At 43.9% G+C, this 17383-nt stretch overlaps 1 protein-coding gene and 1 long non-coding RNA gene across 16 annotated transcripts; one reads left to right on the top strand and one right to left on the bottom strand.

Moving 5' to 3' along the window:
- The first annotated feature begins 3494 nt into the window (after positions 1 to 3494).
- On the top strand, positions 3495 to 5854 carry LOC119276209 (pentatricopeptide repeat-containing protein At3g49240, mitochondrial-like). Of its 2 annotated transcripts, XM_037557219.1 has the most exons (2): positions 3495 to 5410; positions 5486 to 5854. In XM_037557219.1, the coding sequence occupies exons 1-2, from the start codon at positions 3568 to 3570 to the stop codon at positions 5557 to 5559; spliced, it is 1917 nt and encodes a 638-aa protein (XP_037413116.1). In that variant the 5' UTR covers positions 3495 to 3567; the 3' UTR covers positions 5560 to 5854. The 2 variants fall into 2 exon arrangements, with proteins under 2 accessions (XP_037413116.1, XP_037413115.1); XM_037557218.1 differs by having other exon boundaries at positions 3495 to 5854.
- A 1480-nt stretch (positions 5855 to 7334) lies between these two features.
- LOC119276207 lies at positions 7335 to 16133 on the bottom strand. Of its 14 annotated transcripts, XR_005136418.1 has the most exons (15): positions 15594 to 16133; positions 14937 to 15456; positions 13545 to 14785; positions 13058 to 13145; positions 12780 to 12928; positions 12433 to 12566; positions 12293 to 12322; positions 11875 to 12167; positions 11623 to 11717; positions 11464 to 11525; positions 9653 to 9781; positions 9094 to 9452; positions 8530 to 8636; positions 7695 to 7790; positions 7335 to 7622 (listed from the first exon to the last, which is right to left on the bottom strand). It is a non-coding gene; the product is annotated as an uncharacterized LOC119276207 (long non-coding RNA). The 14 variants fall into 14 exon arrangements; XR_005136417.1 differs by lacking the exon at positions 8530 to 8636; XR_005136421.1 differs by lacking the exons at positions 7335 to 7622; positions 7695 to 7790; positions 8530 to 8636 and having other exon boundaries at positions 8825 to 9452; positions 13545 to 14216; positions 14678 to 14785.
- Between the last annotated feature and the right edge of the window lie 1250 nt (positions 16134 to 17383).

Genomic DNA, 17383 nt, shown 5'->3' with positions numbered 1-17383 from the left:
AGATAAGTAAAAGGCAAAATAAAGTAAATACAAATAAATTGCAGCAAGGTATTTTTGGGTTTTTGGCTTTATAGATCTTAAAATAATATGATGGAAAATAGACCTGGGGGCCACATGTTTCACTAGAGGCTTCTCTCTCGACGAAAGCATACAGGGGGTAAACAAATTACTATTGAGCAGTTGATAGAAAAGCGCAAAGTTATGACGATATATAAGGCAATGATCATGAATATAGGCATCACGTCCGTGACAAGTAGACCGAAACGATTCTGCATCTACTACTATTACTCCACACATCGACCGACTCCTGCCTGCATCTAGAGTATTAAGTTCATAAGAACAGAGTAACGCCTTAAACAAGATGACATGATGTAGAGGGATAGATCCAATCAATATGGTAAAAACCCCATCTTTTTATCCTTAATGGCAACAATACAATACGTGCCTCGCTACCCCTACTGTCACCGGGTGAGGACACCGCAAGATTGAACCCATCACAAAGCACCTCTCCCATTGCAAGAAAAAACCAATCTAGTAGGCCAGACCAAATCGATAAATTGGAGAGAAATCCAAAGCTATCTTAATCACGCATAAAAGAGTTCAGAGAAGACTCAGATAATATTCATAGATAATCTGATCATAAATTCACAATTCAACAGATCTCAACAAACGCACCGCAAAAGATGATTACATCGAATAGATCTCCAAGAACATCAAGGAGAACATTGTATTGAAGATCAAAGAGAGAGAAGAAGCTATCTAGCTACCAGTTGTGGACCCATAGGTCTGTGGTAAACTACTCACACATCATCGAAAGGGCAGCAAGCTTGGTGTAGAGGCTCTACGTGATCGAATCCCCCTCTGGCGGAGTGCCGGAAAAAGGCCCCAAGATGGGATCTTACGAGAATAGAAGCTTGCGGCGACGGAAAAGTTTTTTTGTGTGCCCCCTGACATAAGAGGAATATTTGGGAATTTAGAGTGTTGGAGTTAGGGTCAGAAGAGCTGCGAGGGGCCCACAAGCCTAGGGGCGCGCCCCTAGGGCTTGTGGCCTCCTCGTGGGTCTTCTGGCCTCCCCCTGAAGCTTCCTAGGTGTCTTGTTGTCCAAGAAAAATCGTCAAAAAGTTTCAAAAATGATATAATATAGCATATTAATGCATGTAAAACATTCAAGATAGATAATATAATAATATGGAACAATAAAAAATTATAGATACATTGAGACGTATCACTTCATTGCATTTGATTTCTCTGATTCCTCCTTTAGGTTCATATGCAAAGTCTTTACTTTATGCTGCACAACTCTTAGACTTGCATGTGTAGGGTGTTACTTGACTTGGTAGAATTGATAAAACTTGCCCACAACTAAAATTAGGAAAATAATAAGTTTTGTTTGATCAAGTAGTCTAATCACCCCCCTTTAGACATAGTTTCAGTCCTACACTTCTCTCTTCATTCGCATATTTCCTTCCTTGTGCACGCAACAGGCAAGCACCACTTCTTCCTTCAGGGTGTGTTTGGTAGAGTGCACAGAGGGTGCATGAACTCAAGAGTTCCCTCCCAGCCCACTTTTGAGTGTTTGGTAGCCCGCACGGAGCCTCCTCAGCATGCACGAGCTCAGCTCAAATAGCCTTTTAGCATGCACGAAGAGAGAACACCCCAACAGGCGTTCACTGGTCAGCATGCATGAGCAAAGCGAGTGACATTGTGTTTAAAAAATGTTCAGAATTTGTAAAAAATAATTTAATTTTCAAAAAATGTTGAGAATACCAAAAAATTGTTTGATTTTTTGAAAAATGTCCAGATTTGGAAATTTTGTTAAGTTTTTTGAAAAATGTCCAAATGTTCAAAATTTGTTAGATTTTCAAAAACTTCTTAGAATTTTAAATTTTGTTACAAATTTTTAAAAATTCGTTTTTTTAGAAAAAATGTTTTTTCAAAATAATTTCAGATTTTCAAATTTTGTTTAAATTTTTTAAAATATCAAATTTCAATTTTCTTTAGTTTTTTAAAAAAACTTTAGAATTTTAAAAATATTTTTTCCCATGTTTCAAAAAATTGATCACATTTTTAAAATGTTTTGTTCACTTATTTGAAAATACTGATTGCTACAGTGCCAACCGACATGTCTAAACAGATGCAAGCTGCCAAACAGAGTCTCAACTTAGCATGTCTCAGCACATACACTGCTACCAAACAATAACAAATGCATGTACTCAACATGTCCACACTGAACATGTATGAAAGGAGAACAACCATGCTAGGTTTGGAATGCTACCAAACACACCCTCAAGCGCAATTCCTCCCCTGTTGTCCCACATCACTGTCACCGGCGGCGAGCGCGTGCTCGCAGTTAAGCTCACCCGCAACATACCGTCGCATCTGTTGCAACACTGCTCCTAGCAGCAGCTTTGACGCTCCTTGCAACATCGCCTTCGAGCATCGCCGGTGGCCCTGCAGCATGGTCTTGCAGCAACAGATGCTTCCGACGAGCACCTCACAGCACCGGTGCTCCTGTCGGTGAGTGCCTCGCAACACCTGATGCTTCCGGCGAGCGGCCTCACAGAATCAAAATGCTTTTGGCGAGCAGCCTCGCAGCACTAGCGCTCCTGCCGGTGAGCGGCCTCACACCATCGGATGCTTCTGATGAGCGGCCACAGAGCATGACAGGTCGCAGCTTCGCCAATAATTGTTGCAACAACCGGTGGTGGCTTGGTAGCGGCGGCGCTGCCTGTGCAACACCGGCGAGCCCCTCACGCATGACAATGTCGGGACTAGGAGCACTGGTTCTCCACCGACGGGTGCTCTTCAGCTCCAGGTATGCAACAACGGGTCGCGAAGGCGAAGTGGCTGTTGAGATGGGTAGTAGAGGTGTAGTGACGGTGTAGCAAAAGCAACAGTGCACCATGGTGAGAAGGTAAGAGAGAGGGCGTGCTTGGATGAGGAAATCTGAAGACGGAAGGATAAGTAAGGAGATACCGAAGTGACGGACATGGGCCAGGGATCGTTGTGTTTACAGCCGGATGAATCTAATCAATCCCCCTAAAAATTTCAAAATATCTCTTTTTATGATTGTTATTACATTTATTATTAACTAGCTAAGGGTAGAGGTACCTGATATCCATCAATTTGCACGCCAGCTTCACATCCCTTTACCCTTTTTTATTTTAGCATCGACAGTGCTACTATCTATCTGCCAGAGCTATGAGTTGATCACGAGATCTTATGGATTTCACCTCTAACTTACTTCAATTTGTTTTGGATTAAAGTCTTTGTTGTCGTCGTCGTTGTTATGGTTGTTATCAACGGCGCTACTAGTCAAATTGTCCGGGTTTCTCGGCCTTGGAATCGTTATACACGCGTTCATGCGCGGAAGACACGGACGAAGGCATGTAGCCCAAGCCCATCATGGGATCTTGCCCAGCCCACACGTACCAGTAACGGGCTTGTATTCTCTCTGAAGAGTAGCCTATCGTGTTCGACTTCTCGCCATTTGCCATTTCCAGGAGAAAATATCCCCAAATCCCTAGCTAAACCCTCGTCGGCTCGCCGTCGTGCTCCGTGGCCGCCATGGCGCTCTCGAAGCCCCTCTTCTCCCGCCTCCTTCCCTTCTCCCTCCGCCTCCCCGTCCGCTCCCAGCACCGTCTCCTCTGCCTCGCCACCCCCACCGATCTCCCGGATGCCCCCACCGACGCCTCCGCCGAGCGCCGCCGCCGCAAGCGCCGCCTCCGCGTGGAGCCGCCGTCCTCCCGCGGCCCGACTCCCCAGCGCACCCCTGGAGGGCCCCGCCCCTCGTCTAACCCCAACGCTCTCAAGCTCCCCGAGCCAGCGTCCGTCCTCTCCGGCAAGCGCCTCGATCTCCATCGCCGCATCCTCACGCTCGTCCGCGAGAACGACCTCGACGAGGCGGCGCTCCTCACCCGCCACTCCATCTACTCCAACTGCCGCCCCACCGTATTCACCTGCAACACAGTACTAGCCGCGCTCCTCCGCCAGGCGCGCTACGCGGATCTCCTCTCCCTGCACCGCTTCGTCACCCAGGCCTCCGTCGCGCCCACCGTCGCCACTCACAACCTCCTCCTTCAGGCCTACTGCGACTGCCGTCGCCCTGAAACCGCGCTGGAGCACTTCCGTCTCCTACTCAAGGACGACTCCCCTGTCCTCCCATCCCCCACCACATATCGCATCCTTGCCCGCTCCCTCGCCGAGAACGGCAAGCTCGATCTGGCGCTCGAGCTCAAGGACGGCATGCTCGAGCGTGGCCTTATCGCTCCCGACCCCCAGGTCTATGCGTTCGTCATGGGCGGTTTTGTCAACGCCGGGGATGGTGACACGGCGGTCTCACTGTACGAGGAGCTTAAGGAGAAGCTTGGTGGCGGGCTAGTCCTTGATGGTGTGGTGTACGGGAACCTTATGAAGGGGTACTTTCTAAAGGGTATGGAGAAGGAGGCCATGGATTGCTACACCGAGGTGCTTGGAGAGGGATCCAAGGTGAGATTTGAGGCTGTTAGCTACAACATGGTGCTTGATGCGCTTGGTAGGAATGGGAGGTTAGATGATGCAGTCGAGTTGTTTGATAGGATGTGCAAAGAGCATGACCCGCCTAGGAGGATTGCTGTGAATCTTGGTAGCTTTAATGTGATGGTTGATGCGTACTGCCATGTGGAAAGATTCCAGGACGCAGTTGAGGTGTTTGGCAAAATGGGTGAGAAGAGCTGCACACCTGATGCACTCTCATACAATAGTCTGATTGACTGGCTGGGGAAGAATGAACTTGTTGGTGAGGCAGAAGGACTGTACAAGGAGATGGGGGAGCGTGGTATTAATCCTGACGAATACACTTATGTCTTGCTCATTGAGTCCTGCTTCAGGGTTGGTAATGTGGATGACGCCGTTGGTTACTTCAATAAGATGTTTGATGTTGGTCTCAGGCCCAATGCCAATGCCTTTAACAAAGTCATAAGTGGCTTGGTGAAGGTTGATAGGATTGACGAGGCACAAAGGTTCTTTGATCTGATGCCCGAAAAGGAGGTCAAGCCAAACATTGCTAGCTATGAATCACTGTTGAGAGCATACATCAATGTTGCAAGGTTGGATGATGCAATTAAGATGGCCAAGGGTATTCTTTTGGATGAGAGTATTGTGTTTACTGATGAATTGAAGGCACTTCTAGATGGGGCATTGCAGAAAGAGGGGAGAAACGGCGATATGACAAAGTTGTACGAGGATGTTGAGACGGAGAAAGCAGAGGCTGCAGCACGTGCAGCTGAAGAGAAGGCTAGAGCAGAGGCTCTTGCTAAAGAAGAAGAGGAGAAGAAGAAGGCTGAGGCTAAGGCTAAGGAGGAATCTGCTGCCAGAGCAAGTAGAGCAGCTATTGACGCGGTGCTGTGTCGCAAGAGCGGAGCAGAAAATGGTAAATCGTCTCAAGAAATGAGTGTTGAGGAGGCACAGGTTGTTGAATCTCACAGTGACGCTGTTGGTGCTGCAGAACAGAATGAAGGCGATGACCAGAAGAAAGAGTCTGGTGATGCAGCGTCGCAGGTCATAGCTTCATCATCTTAGAGGTTCTTTGTGCCTCAGTTAATGATTTTAGTTTCATTCCAATAGTACAATATGATTAGAAGAGCTTGCGTTATGAGAATGGTTAATGATTAGTTTCATTCCAATAGTACATCTAGTGATGCTTATGTTCATGGTTTGAATGGAATTTACATGTTATGAGAGCTCCCAGTAATTGTATGCGGGAACCATTTTGTACCACATCTCTTATTTCGGAGACAGTACAGATTTCTATGCCCCTGAAATCACTCAATTTATTATGTCATATGATCACAGACTAGATAAATTCTCCTTTTCACACTCTTTCTCCTGCAAGTGTAAAGTGATCAGCTTTTCATTTACTTAAGTATTGCTTATAATAAGACCCATAAGAGATGACTGATATTGCACTAGTAATTCTTCTTTCACCTTTTCTTATTTGCCCTTATACATTTTGTAAAGTATACTAGGTAAGTGCCCGTGCGTTGCAACGGGGAAACACTCTTGTATGCATGGGTGATATATTTATGATACTATCAAGAATCAACTCAACCAAAAACTTCATTTAGCTTTACCATCATGTAAATGCAATTTACTCATTTCCCAATTGAACCTAGGTAATTACCTTCAACTGGACAATATGTGACTAAATTTCAAAATTGAGCTTTACCATCATGTAAATGCAATTTGCTCATTTCCCAATTGGGCCTAGGTAATTACCTTCAACTGGACAATATGGGACTTACCTTCAAAATTGAGCTGTGTAAATGCAATTTGCTCGATTCCCAATTCAACCTATGCTTCGTTTGGATGTAGACATTCGCACGTAGAATTGGATATTGGCATTTGCCTACCCGAATGTGGCTGTTTGGATGGTCTTGGCATTCGCGAATGGAATCACACCTCGATATCGAACCATCCCCGACAACACTAGCGCCATCCCGTCCCGAATTCGGACCTCCACCCCTCCGATTTGCTTGATATTGCCTTGCCCCTGCGTACCCCTTCGCCTTTCCCTCGAAAAAGAAAAGGAAGCAGCGCTCGCACGGTCATCGGTCGATGCAGCTGCGCGGAACAGGCACTCCCAGGCCAGCAGCCGCCGGACCTTCTCCCGGACCTGCAGCAGGGCCAGGCATATGCAGTGCTTGCGCAGTCAGCGGTTGGCCCTCTTCAACCCAAACGCCACCAGAACTCTGCTGGGATCTAGTCTGCATCAATCCGGTCGCCCCATGTCGCGGTGGGAGATTGAGGTGTGGTCACCGTTGCAAGATGCGAACATCTACGTCCAAGGCCTGAATCCCCAGGACCTCGTAGACGAGGAACAACAAGGGGACACGAAGATGAAGATGCACAACCATGTTTCGTGGCGGGGCAGCGCCCCCGTTGGGCTGATGATGCTACCGTTGTCCATGGCGGCCATCGCCGCCGGCAATAACCATCGGCCTCTGCCTCGACATCTCACTCCTAATTGAACGACTCCGCCGCCTCTTCGACCTCATGCCTTCACCTGTGCTGCCGCGGTTGTCCTAGATCGGCCGCGTGTTTGCTGCTTGACCGGCAAGGACTTGAGTCCGGCTTCGTGTGCGCTCGCGACTCTGGTGCGTCTCTCGTCGCTGTTGTGTGGTTTGGTTCCGCCTCAGGGACCACGTCATGGATGGGTGTTGTGCTTGTAATCTCACGAATGATCCAATTCAATACTTTGACCATCCAAACAAGAATTAACATCGGTCTCTTTTCTTGAATTCCAAGTGCCAAATGCTTACACATCCAAACAGCAGAATTCGGGTTGAATCTCAATATCAATGTCTCAGTGATTTGATATTGCAGCCAATTCAAATCCAAGGCCTCGAATGTCTACATCCAAACGGAGTGCTAGGTAATTACCTTCAAATTTGGTCAACTGGGACATATATTAATTACATTCAAAATTTCTTGACGACCTATATGGAGCCGTTACATCCATGAACTAATAAGGTATAGAGAACAAAACCAGATCATAATGCTATTTGTTAGTCAAGCATACTGACAAGTACCGCCTAGCTTCTTTGTGAATAAATTCGGTCACAGTCAAACCTCTGAAATATAGCCTGCACAATACATGTGGGAAATGTAACATATGGGATGGTAAAGTAAGTTCATTAAGTTAGTTGATTGGTTACCTCACGGATAAGCAAGGGAACTTGCAGCTGTACTGCTGTAGCATCTCACCCTCCAATTCTGAAGACTGTAAAACACACAAGTGAACTCATCTGGCCCTAAACAAATCAAAGGTAATGTATTTAAAGTTGAGAGGTTAAGGTAAAAAGGTATAGAAGATAAGATGAAAATATCAGATATGGAAAACAGTGCATGTATACTTCATACTTTAATAAATAAGTAAAGTCAAAATACAAATGGCAGATAATTCTACGTAGCAAGCTACAAACATGAAGGGCTGATTAAGATCATTTCATGTAATAAATATTGAGCGAAATTCCAAGGCATAAACCACAAAATTATTGCACCGTGATGGATCACACAACAAAATATCCCGCTAAATATTGCCAGCAAACCACAGTTTCACCACAACAGAAACTACCTCCAGTTTTGTTGAAGGACAATTACGAAAAGTATCTAAAGCTTTCAACTAACCTTCTGTCAAAATAACATCGGCCAAGTGTACATATGGATTTATCGAAGCAGTCGTCAAAATACTCCCCCCAAAAAAAAACGTCAGCTCATTAAGTGTGAACACTTTTTGGGTGCTGCAGTTTCTCCTAAACCATGAGAAACATTGTCTTAATTGGGCAGTTGCACATGGTCGTAAGACAAATTTATCCAAGTACTCCTACACTAGGCGTTCACTTTGCTCCAGCTCTACTTGGACTAGTAGAACGCCCGTGCGTTGCTACGGGCAAAAGCCGAATACTCATGCATTGCCACAGAATAATAAAAATATGAACACATTGATTAAATTATTCTTCTAATTTAGAAATACGGGTTAAGCATGGTTACATCCGGTTTTCATCATGCGACGAAGAATATAGATTCTCTTCCACTTTTCTCCGCAATCTTCCTATCTCCTTAACCATCCAAATCGCTCGCCACCCAAGAACTCATAACTGCATATAGATTGTCCATTTTTTAATAGTATTAGTACTCCCTCTAAAGAAATATAAGTGACCTAAACGCTCTTATATTTCTTAACGGAGGGAGTATCACTCAACTTCGCACATCCACGTGTCACTATTACAAGGTACACAAAGATTGACAGACACTATTACACACACTATTACACGGTACACAAAGATTGCCAAATTCATAAGCCTCTCATTTCAGCAATAATAGCACAATCGACACAACCTTCAGCAATAAGCTCATTATGTATGGGAAAGGTTTCATTTATCTTGAATCAAAAGTTTTCAATAATAAGTTGGATATGTATCTAATGTTTCCGAAGCTCATTGTATATATTAAAGGTTCCATTTATCTTGAATCAATATTTTTCAATAATAAGTTGGATATTTATCTAATGTTTCCAAAGCTGAGGGATATGTAAACAATTATTATCTTTATTACCAACACAATGGTCATGACCACGGTCGTGGTCGCGACAGCAGGCGTCGAGCTATTCACGACGCCACCGCTCTCCTTCCACGTCCCCACCAAGTTCAAAGAAGGTGCGACGGCGGCGAACCTGTCACCGGCCTTTAGGTCTATCACCTTTCACACCGGCAACGGTGGCCAACCTCTCCCGGGGCATCGACTTCTTTAGCTACGCGATGGCGGATGCCTCGCTCTCCCTTGGAAACATCATGATGGCCACGGTCAACCCTGCCCTGCCTGCCGGCATGGTCGCTGTCGCACGCATCACCTTCCCCTCCAGCCTGTGCTCGCCGACCGTCTCTCGCACGACCCGCTCCACAACTACCCGGCTCCTGCTTGCATGAAAACGCCATATACTTCATATTCACCAAGAAGCAACAAAAGTAAGATCACTAATTAAATCCTAGTAGGATGAACCATTTATGCCGAAATAGATACAGAGCAACTCATAGGTTAAAGTTGAATCTAGCAATATAGTACACTTGGCACCGGAGTAAACCCCAGATTAAACAATGTGGTAGATAGTGTTTACCTGAACGCTGACGGAGGTATACCAAGTAACAAAGCTAGTTAGAGCGAAAGCTCAATGCCTCCAAGCCAAAGTTTAAGTCCTAACAGGAAATGTCTCCAAATCAAGCTAGCTACGGTCAAACTTTGACACCTAAAAAAATGGAGGGGATAACAAAATCATGAAAGGCAAGAGAAAGAAAGTCATATAGGAAAAAGTTACCTCACTGCTCCAAACATATACAGTACTAGTGTACTACTAAGAAATCTCCTTATTAGTTGTTCTATAGAATTAACCCACTGATGAGATAAGATACTAAATATAGTTATTTATTACAACAATCTCTGGAAGATTAGTATTACAGCAAATTTTGCCGAGAAACATACACATTGAGAGTTGAAGTGGTTTTGTTTCAGAGAACTAACTGAACAAAGAAACTACAATTAATAAAGTAGCACATAGTTCGTGATGTAATTTGTAGCAGTCAGGTCCATTGATGTTATTGCATCAAGAAAGTGGTGCAATCGATTCTTACCACACGAATACAAATTACCTGAAGCCTGCCGATCAAATCGAGTATGATACATATTAAGAGAACTAATATGTGAGCCAAGGAAGCAACATCAAGGACACGCAAGGAAGTCACTTGTCAGTACATTCCCCTAGTCTCACCAATTATACACTGCATGCTCATACACTCTGTTTTTGCATCCTATATTATGTTTGATACCTCAATTGATCATGAATTACACCAGATAGAATATCAATTCTTTTGGAAAGGTAGACATCCATATAAAAGAAATGATGTTTAAATACTTCTGAAAGCCATTACTTGAGTTTGCATAAGCAATCGAAAAAATGATCTATGGTTTCCATGTGCTCTAGATTGTAGGTTTATCTCAGGTGCAACATGAGAAATTTAATTGCTTTGAAGAATGTAAAGATAGCAAATGAAGAAAAAATTGAACTATGCACCATTGAAAGAAAAATTAGGAAGTCATTCAAGATTTATTCACAGAAGACAAAAAAAGGTCGGTCGATTTGCAAAGCACATATATGCATGGATATGTCACAAGTATTGTATTAAGGTTACATAATGGTGACCAATTCTCAGGATAAAACTAACTGTAACATGCCTCTCATTCTTATTCTTGTTGCAGAAGAAGTTACATTTATTACGTACTAAAAGGCACCAGGTCGCATATTAGGTCATCACATAATCTTCTGGACCAAGTTCCTATTTCCTACCGCTTCACTGATTTCTTGTAGTTGTTGGAAAAATAAGATTTTTGTGTCAAACAGAAGCATCCTTCCGCCGGCCACTGCCATGCCACCGACGATGTGTGAATATTATGTGAGCAGGTACAACCTTTTCTTAACAATGAGGCAATGAGTAGCTACAACCTTCCTGGTCATCTCATTCTTCCAAAGAAAATAGGAACATAAATTCATGCATTTCAACCCAGCCCCTTCTTCACATAAACTTCCGGTTTAAATGAAAATACTGTTTTCTCGATGAAAGGCGCTTTATTACTTAAAAGGCTTAAGCATTACACCCGGCCTCTGCATAAATGAAAATACTAATAGCAACAAAAAAACTCAATAAGAAAACTCCGACAATATGGACCAAGATTGACTTGGTAGTAGAACAAATCACACGCGTCCAATCTTTGCTCAATGAGAACAGATGAAGAAGTCTGTAACTATCGTACACCACACTGATCATTGAATGACATCAATATTTCTCTTTATAGAACTAAATTTGGACAACCATGTAAGCTCTAAATATTGTTCTTGATTAAAAGGACAAAAGATAAAGAAATGGAAAATCTCACCATCAGTACTCAACAATGTTTGCGCGCGATATTGGCGGCGGCGTGGTACCCGGCCTTCAAACCTAAGGTATCAAATGTGCGGAATCTCTGTCAGGATAACAGAGGTACCTCTTATAAAGAAAATTATGTACAATACTAACTCTCAGTAAAATCGATTACCAATTTGTATCGCTCCATCAACAACCTGACATTACCATGTTCACCGTGATGCTTCGGTGCACCATCGTGCACTTGTCCTTGCTGTCCTAGCAGGTCTGGGAGATTCAAAAGGAGTTGCCACAATAGATAACTTCAGCGTTAGTCACACAAGCTCAGAGTTCAGAAACTGCTTTCATAGATAAGTTCAGAGGGCCGTTGAACTTGGCATTGAATAAACTACAGAAAGTAAACAATGTAAATTAATTAGTTCACCTTTGGAGGAGTGATTCTGCTTCATGGTGAACAACACATTCACCTCCGTCACTTTGAGCTGAAGAGCAGATAACTTATCTGCCATCTTGTTTATGTTAGTACGTACATGTCCTCCTGCATGAGGCTCAAGTGGGTCCCGGCGATTGCCACCTTCCCGTTGATCTCCGTGTACCAGCACCGCAATCCAGCAGTAGTGACAGCCGGACAGACCCACATTTGGCGACACTCTCCACAATGTCCTCCACCAGCCTTTTAGAGTTCAACTTCAGTATGAGTGAGTACATGCCTGAATTCTAAACACCAATACACACCACGTGACTGAACCGAACAATATATTTCTTACTCTCGGAGACTACACATACATAATGCTAAGATGTAGGCTACATAGATAGAAATCTAAAGCATCAAAATTGTGTACCTCGGCAGCTTGGGAGCCCTGGGAATCATCCTGCAAAGGAAACCCCAAATGAAAAAAGCTACTTAGTGCATCTACGCTAGTCAAGCAGAGCACATGTGAAACAAGGAGAGGAGAACTCTGCAGAAGGAGAAGCTGTATACCGATGTACCCGATGACACGGCGGCCGCCATGGAGCACCTTCCACTGCTGCATGTGCTCGTCTGTGCACATCTTCACCAGTGCCTCGTGCCCTGCATTGTTGCTGTAGAACATGCGTTGCAGTGTGTCAAGGAACCTGAATGTCAGCAGAAAATTGTGATTTTCCTCTACAACTTGATTCAATCACACAACTTCTCATATGGTAGATGATATCAATTGTTGTCCAGATGTTAGTTTTTGGATCGAAATTGACAAGAATACAAAAGAACTCGTTGAAGAAAAGAACAAAACTAAAAGGACATGTATCAAGCGAATTAAAATCAATTAGTTTTAGGGGTTATGCACAAACCTCCAGTCTAGCCCGGCTGCTCGCTTCAGGCGCTTGTTCTAGTTCCCATATATTGTCGTCCAAAAAAGATATAGATCCATTTTTTAAGATGACATTCCATATTGAGATGATGTACTGAATGATTCTTCGACATCTGAAAGTAGTTTTCGCTATACCATAAAAGCACAACATTTCATTAGGAGGCAGACAGTTAGTTTTTCTTGTAGCATAAAGCACAACATTTCATCATGATTCAGAGTAATCCTCGGACTGTATGAATTAAAGCTAATTAGCATTACCTTAGCATACCAAGTGTACCCATCAAAAAGCAAATGAAGTGGAAAATAAAGAGTCACTGCTCCATGCATACACATTGTTGGGTCTGATCTGTACAAAAAGTACACCACCAGGCAATCATCAGGGCTTTATAAAAAGACCAAAACACATGAGTACATATTTTCTCTAGAAAACATCATGAGTCAAATTGAATGTTGCACAAAAATTTCAGAACACGATCTCCCAACAATATTGACAAAAAAATTACATTTATACTGTTACATCAACAGGAAAGTCGAATGCACGCATCTATAGATGTACATAGAAGCGGTTGTGGAGCTAGACAAGTTTTTTTTGTATTACTTGTTTCAAGGTTTCCATGCATATGTTGCAATCCTTCCATCAATGGCGATAGTAGACCCTACTCGAGGAAGCAACATGCTTCTTCAATTTAAGAAAAACAATACAAAGAGTCATACCATTTCGAAATGCAACAGTATTGTCTAATACCTCAAGCAAGCAGTTCACCATGCCCTGTGTCCATCCTTGTTTGAGCACTCCCTCGCATAGTTGTTTCACTTGAAAATACCGCCTATTCCTTTCCATTTTTCCTTCTTATCACCAAGAAATAAAACAATATGGATAGGTTGTGCACCATTAAATTCATGATCATTGTATAGGTAGTAGGCCAGATTAAGATGTTAGTTCTAGGTTGCAGACTTAGAGTAGATAGATTCAGTTGCATAAGTTGAGAAGGTACTCAAACTTGCAACCCGTGATCTGCGATAGACACGACGACAACAATAGTAATAGTAAGCACGTCGATCACGAGCAGCTACTTGATAGGACGGACAGTACAATAACAAATAAGAGGACATTCCAAAATATAAATACTAGAAAGATGACTTTTCCGTACACCATTCCGTAATTAGAAGAAAATAAAATAACCTCTTCCTTTGTCCTCTTCCTTTAACCTCTTCCTATGCATGTTTTCTTTCTAGTTAGTGTCTTTCCAACTGATGTAGTTTATTCAATAGCCATTAATTGGTACTTCTCCATCCATTTACAGATTGAAACAAAACACTTGCAAGAGGGATGACAATTCCATATGCTCCAGCGGGCGGCACTAATTATTTCCATCAAGAAGGAGAGTTGCAAATGCCGCTTTGATACAACTAATGGCTACAAGCATAAAGGGCAACCTGGTGCATGTAGCTCCCGCTTGCGCAGGGTCCAGGGAAGGGTCCGACCACTTTGGGTCTATAGTACGCAGCCTTTCCCTACATTTCTGTAAGAGGCTGTTTCCAGGACTTGAACCCATGACCTCATGGTCACAAGGCAGCAGCTTTACCACTGCGCCAAGGCTCCCCTTCTAATGGCTACAAGCATAGATAACTGAAATTAGAAATCATCATTGCCTTGTTACATGCTAAACAGGATACAACCTGTGATCTTGGGGAAAATGAATATGATTTTGTAGTACCATTTGCAATATCAATTTGAGACCATATGCTTTCGGTAGAAAAATTTGTTATGATCAAGACATAAAGTAATAACCGTACGACTACTTAAGTGTGAGCTAAAGCTCATTTATGATAGGACGCTACTCATTTTGAACTTTGAAGAGCAAACATTTCCCTTACCATCACAAACCTTAGAGCATGTCTTGGATTCTCTTTGGCCAGAGACTATAATGTAGGGAGCAATAACCTAACGTCTTGTCACCCTAGGCCAATGTTGTGAGCAATCACCTATATCCACAACCATTTATGTGATGCTTAGTTAGCCCGGCTAATTCACAGAAGATTTGACACTGGTTTGATTTTAGTTTTGAATTTAGAACAGTGGTAAATAAATGAAAAACAGAGAAGAAAAGAAAAGGAAAGAAAACCAAAAACATACCTGAAGCCAAGTCAGCCCACGGCCATGTCTTCTTGAACGTCTGCCTGTAGGCAGAGGCGTGTCGCGCGGGCTCACCCTGCTGCCATCTCCTGCTTAGCGCTGTCCCCCACGTCCTCGTCCCCATCCGCTCGCCTGGGAGATGCCCTGCACTCCCTCTCACTTTCCCGTTGCTCTGGAGCTCTCTCCATCTCCTCTAGCGCTCGATCTCAAGCTCGCCCGAGTGCACAGCCGTAGCCATCGTTGATCGTCCATGTGACCACCGCCGAAGAATCGCTGCGCCTTCATGTCCACAAGCATCACGAGGCCTCGCAGCGTCTCTTTGCAGAAGCATTCGAGCAGAAGAGCGTTGAGATGACGCTATCGACCACAACTTTGCCCCTCTGCCCGACGATCGCCTCTGACTGATTCAGCCGCTGCAGAGCCTCCCCTAGCCCGATGAGCACCTCTATAGATTCCCCGTTAGGTCCTCTTCGATTCCAATATAACCATCTGCTCAATTACGTCCTCTAGTCACGATCCCCTGCAAGTCCGATCACCATGGTCCCTATCACAAAATCTGAATAAAAACTGAATACACTACGATGGAGGTGCACAGGAGCACATGCGGTGGGAGGTACATGGCAAAGAGGTGGTGATTAAGAAGAAGAGGAGACTTACCATGGAGGAAGGAGTGGATGACGGAGGGCAAACGCCGGACGGAGCGCGACCACCATGAAACAGTCTAGGAGTGGATTGTGAAGGACAAGAGCTTGTCCATCCTCTGACCGATCGCACCAACCTCATCTCTTGCCATTGGATTGGACCGGGAGGAGGGGTGGAGAGGGCCGGATCCAGCAGCAAGGACCGGATCGGCAGCATGGCGGCTGCAACCACCTCTCTTGAACGCCATAGAGTGAATACCCACCGTGGAGGCAGAGTTGTGCGGGGCTGGCAGAGAGGAGTGGCGAGGAGGAGAGAGATCAACAGACCTGAGGCAGTGTGTGACGGCGGCGACCTGGAGGAGGCGGTGTGTGATGGCTGCGACCTGGAGGCGGCGGCGACCTCATTCCCCGACGGAGGCGGCGGCTTCTCTCGGCGCTGGGGCGGCTCCTCTCAGCGGCGGCGGCGGCGGTGGCTCCTCTCGGGGCTAGGGCGTCTCCTCGGAGGCGGCGGCTCCTCTTGGGGCTGGAGGCTGAGATGAAACAGATCGAGATTGAGGGAGCCTCTTTGGTTGTTTGTTTTACGTGCGGGGTGAGATTCGAAAGAAAAAACAGATGAAAAAAAAACCATGAAAAAAATCCGGAGGAAAATGGTGGGACGAAATTTAACCGGTGAAGAGAGACTATCAACTGAGACATTAGAGTATCTCTAAAAAAACTGAGACATTAGAGTAGAGATTTGTGCTACTACCTCCGTCTCGGTGAATAAGTCATTATTCACGTAGTTCTAGGTCATTAATTTGAGGAATTGAATATTTGACTATATATATATATATATATATATATATATATATATATATATATATATATATATATATATATATATATATATTGTCACATATAATACATATTTAGATAGTTAAATTGTTGATCTAGAACTAAGAGAATGACTTATACACCGAGACAGAGGTAGTAGTTTTTAAATTACAGATAATTCCGAACGAGGCAGTAGTTTGCAGAGATGCACACTAACCAATACCCTGGCCTGGACACAATACCATCGATTGTGCCTAGGCTAAAGATTGGTAGCTGGCTATATGATGTTGCCATGTCATATATGGTCATCATTTGTAACCACTCATACAATAAGGTTAGCTATAAAAGTACTACTTTTTTTATCTTCTCTCTATCTTTTTCCTCACATTTATTGTATCTACTTAGAGCATGATTAATAGTATAGCCAGCCGCTGGCTATAAAAAAGTGCCATGTCATCTATAGCCAACCCTATAGCCAACATGTATAACAATTAGCTATAAGTATATGCTACTTTATTAATACATGACCCACCTTCCACTCTCACACAATGCCTAGGAGCACATGCTACAGCTGGCTCTTGCATGGGAGCCCGCTTACATTCTCTCTCCTATCCTCTCTCCTCCAACTAAGCATAGAAATATTATTGCACTCCTTATAGCCTGCTGATTGTACCTTATTGTACTTGCTCTTAGGAGCGTGTATATAGCTAGGCTCTTGCATGAGAGCCCACACCCCTTAATTTTTCATATCTCTCTCCTCCACATAGGCAAAATTGCCATTTAAGCAAGTTATAAACCCACTATTGTACTTACTCTAAGTGGCATAGGCTTGCATGGAGCATCGTTGTCCAGAGAGCTGATTTCAGAAATATGAAATTTATGGGTGCAGATATTTACCATGTTGCAGCCTTCATCAGTGGAGCGGCCTCTCGGGTTAGTCAAGATACCGCTCAAAAAGAAAGGAATTAGTCAAGATTTCTATGCTTTTAGACT

This window comes from Triticum dicoccoides, chromosome 3B (genome assembly GCF_002162155.2).
Source record: "Triticum dicoccoides isolate Atlit2015 ecotype Zavitan chromosome 3B, WEW_v2.0, whole genome shotgun sequence".
In the NCBI taxonomy this organism is placed as follows: domain Eukaryota; kingdom Viridiplantae; phylum Streptophyta; class Magnoliopsida; order Poales; family Poaceae; genus Triticum; species Triticum dicoccoides.
This window is presented reverse-complemented; position numbering and strand designations above follow the sequence as displayed.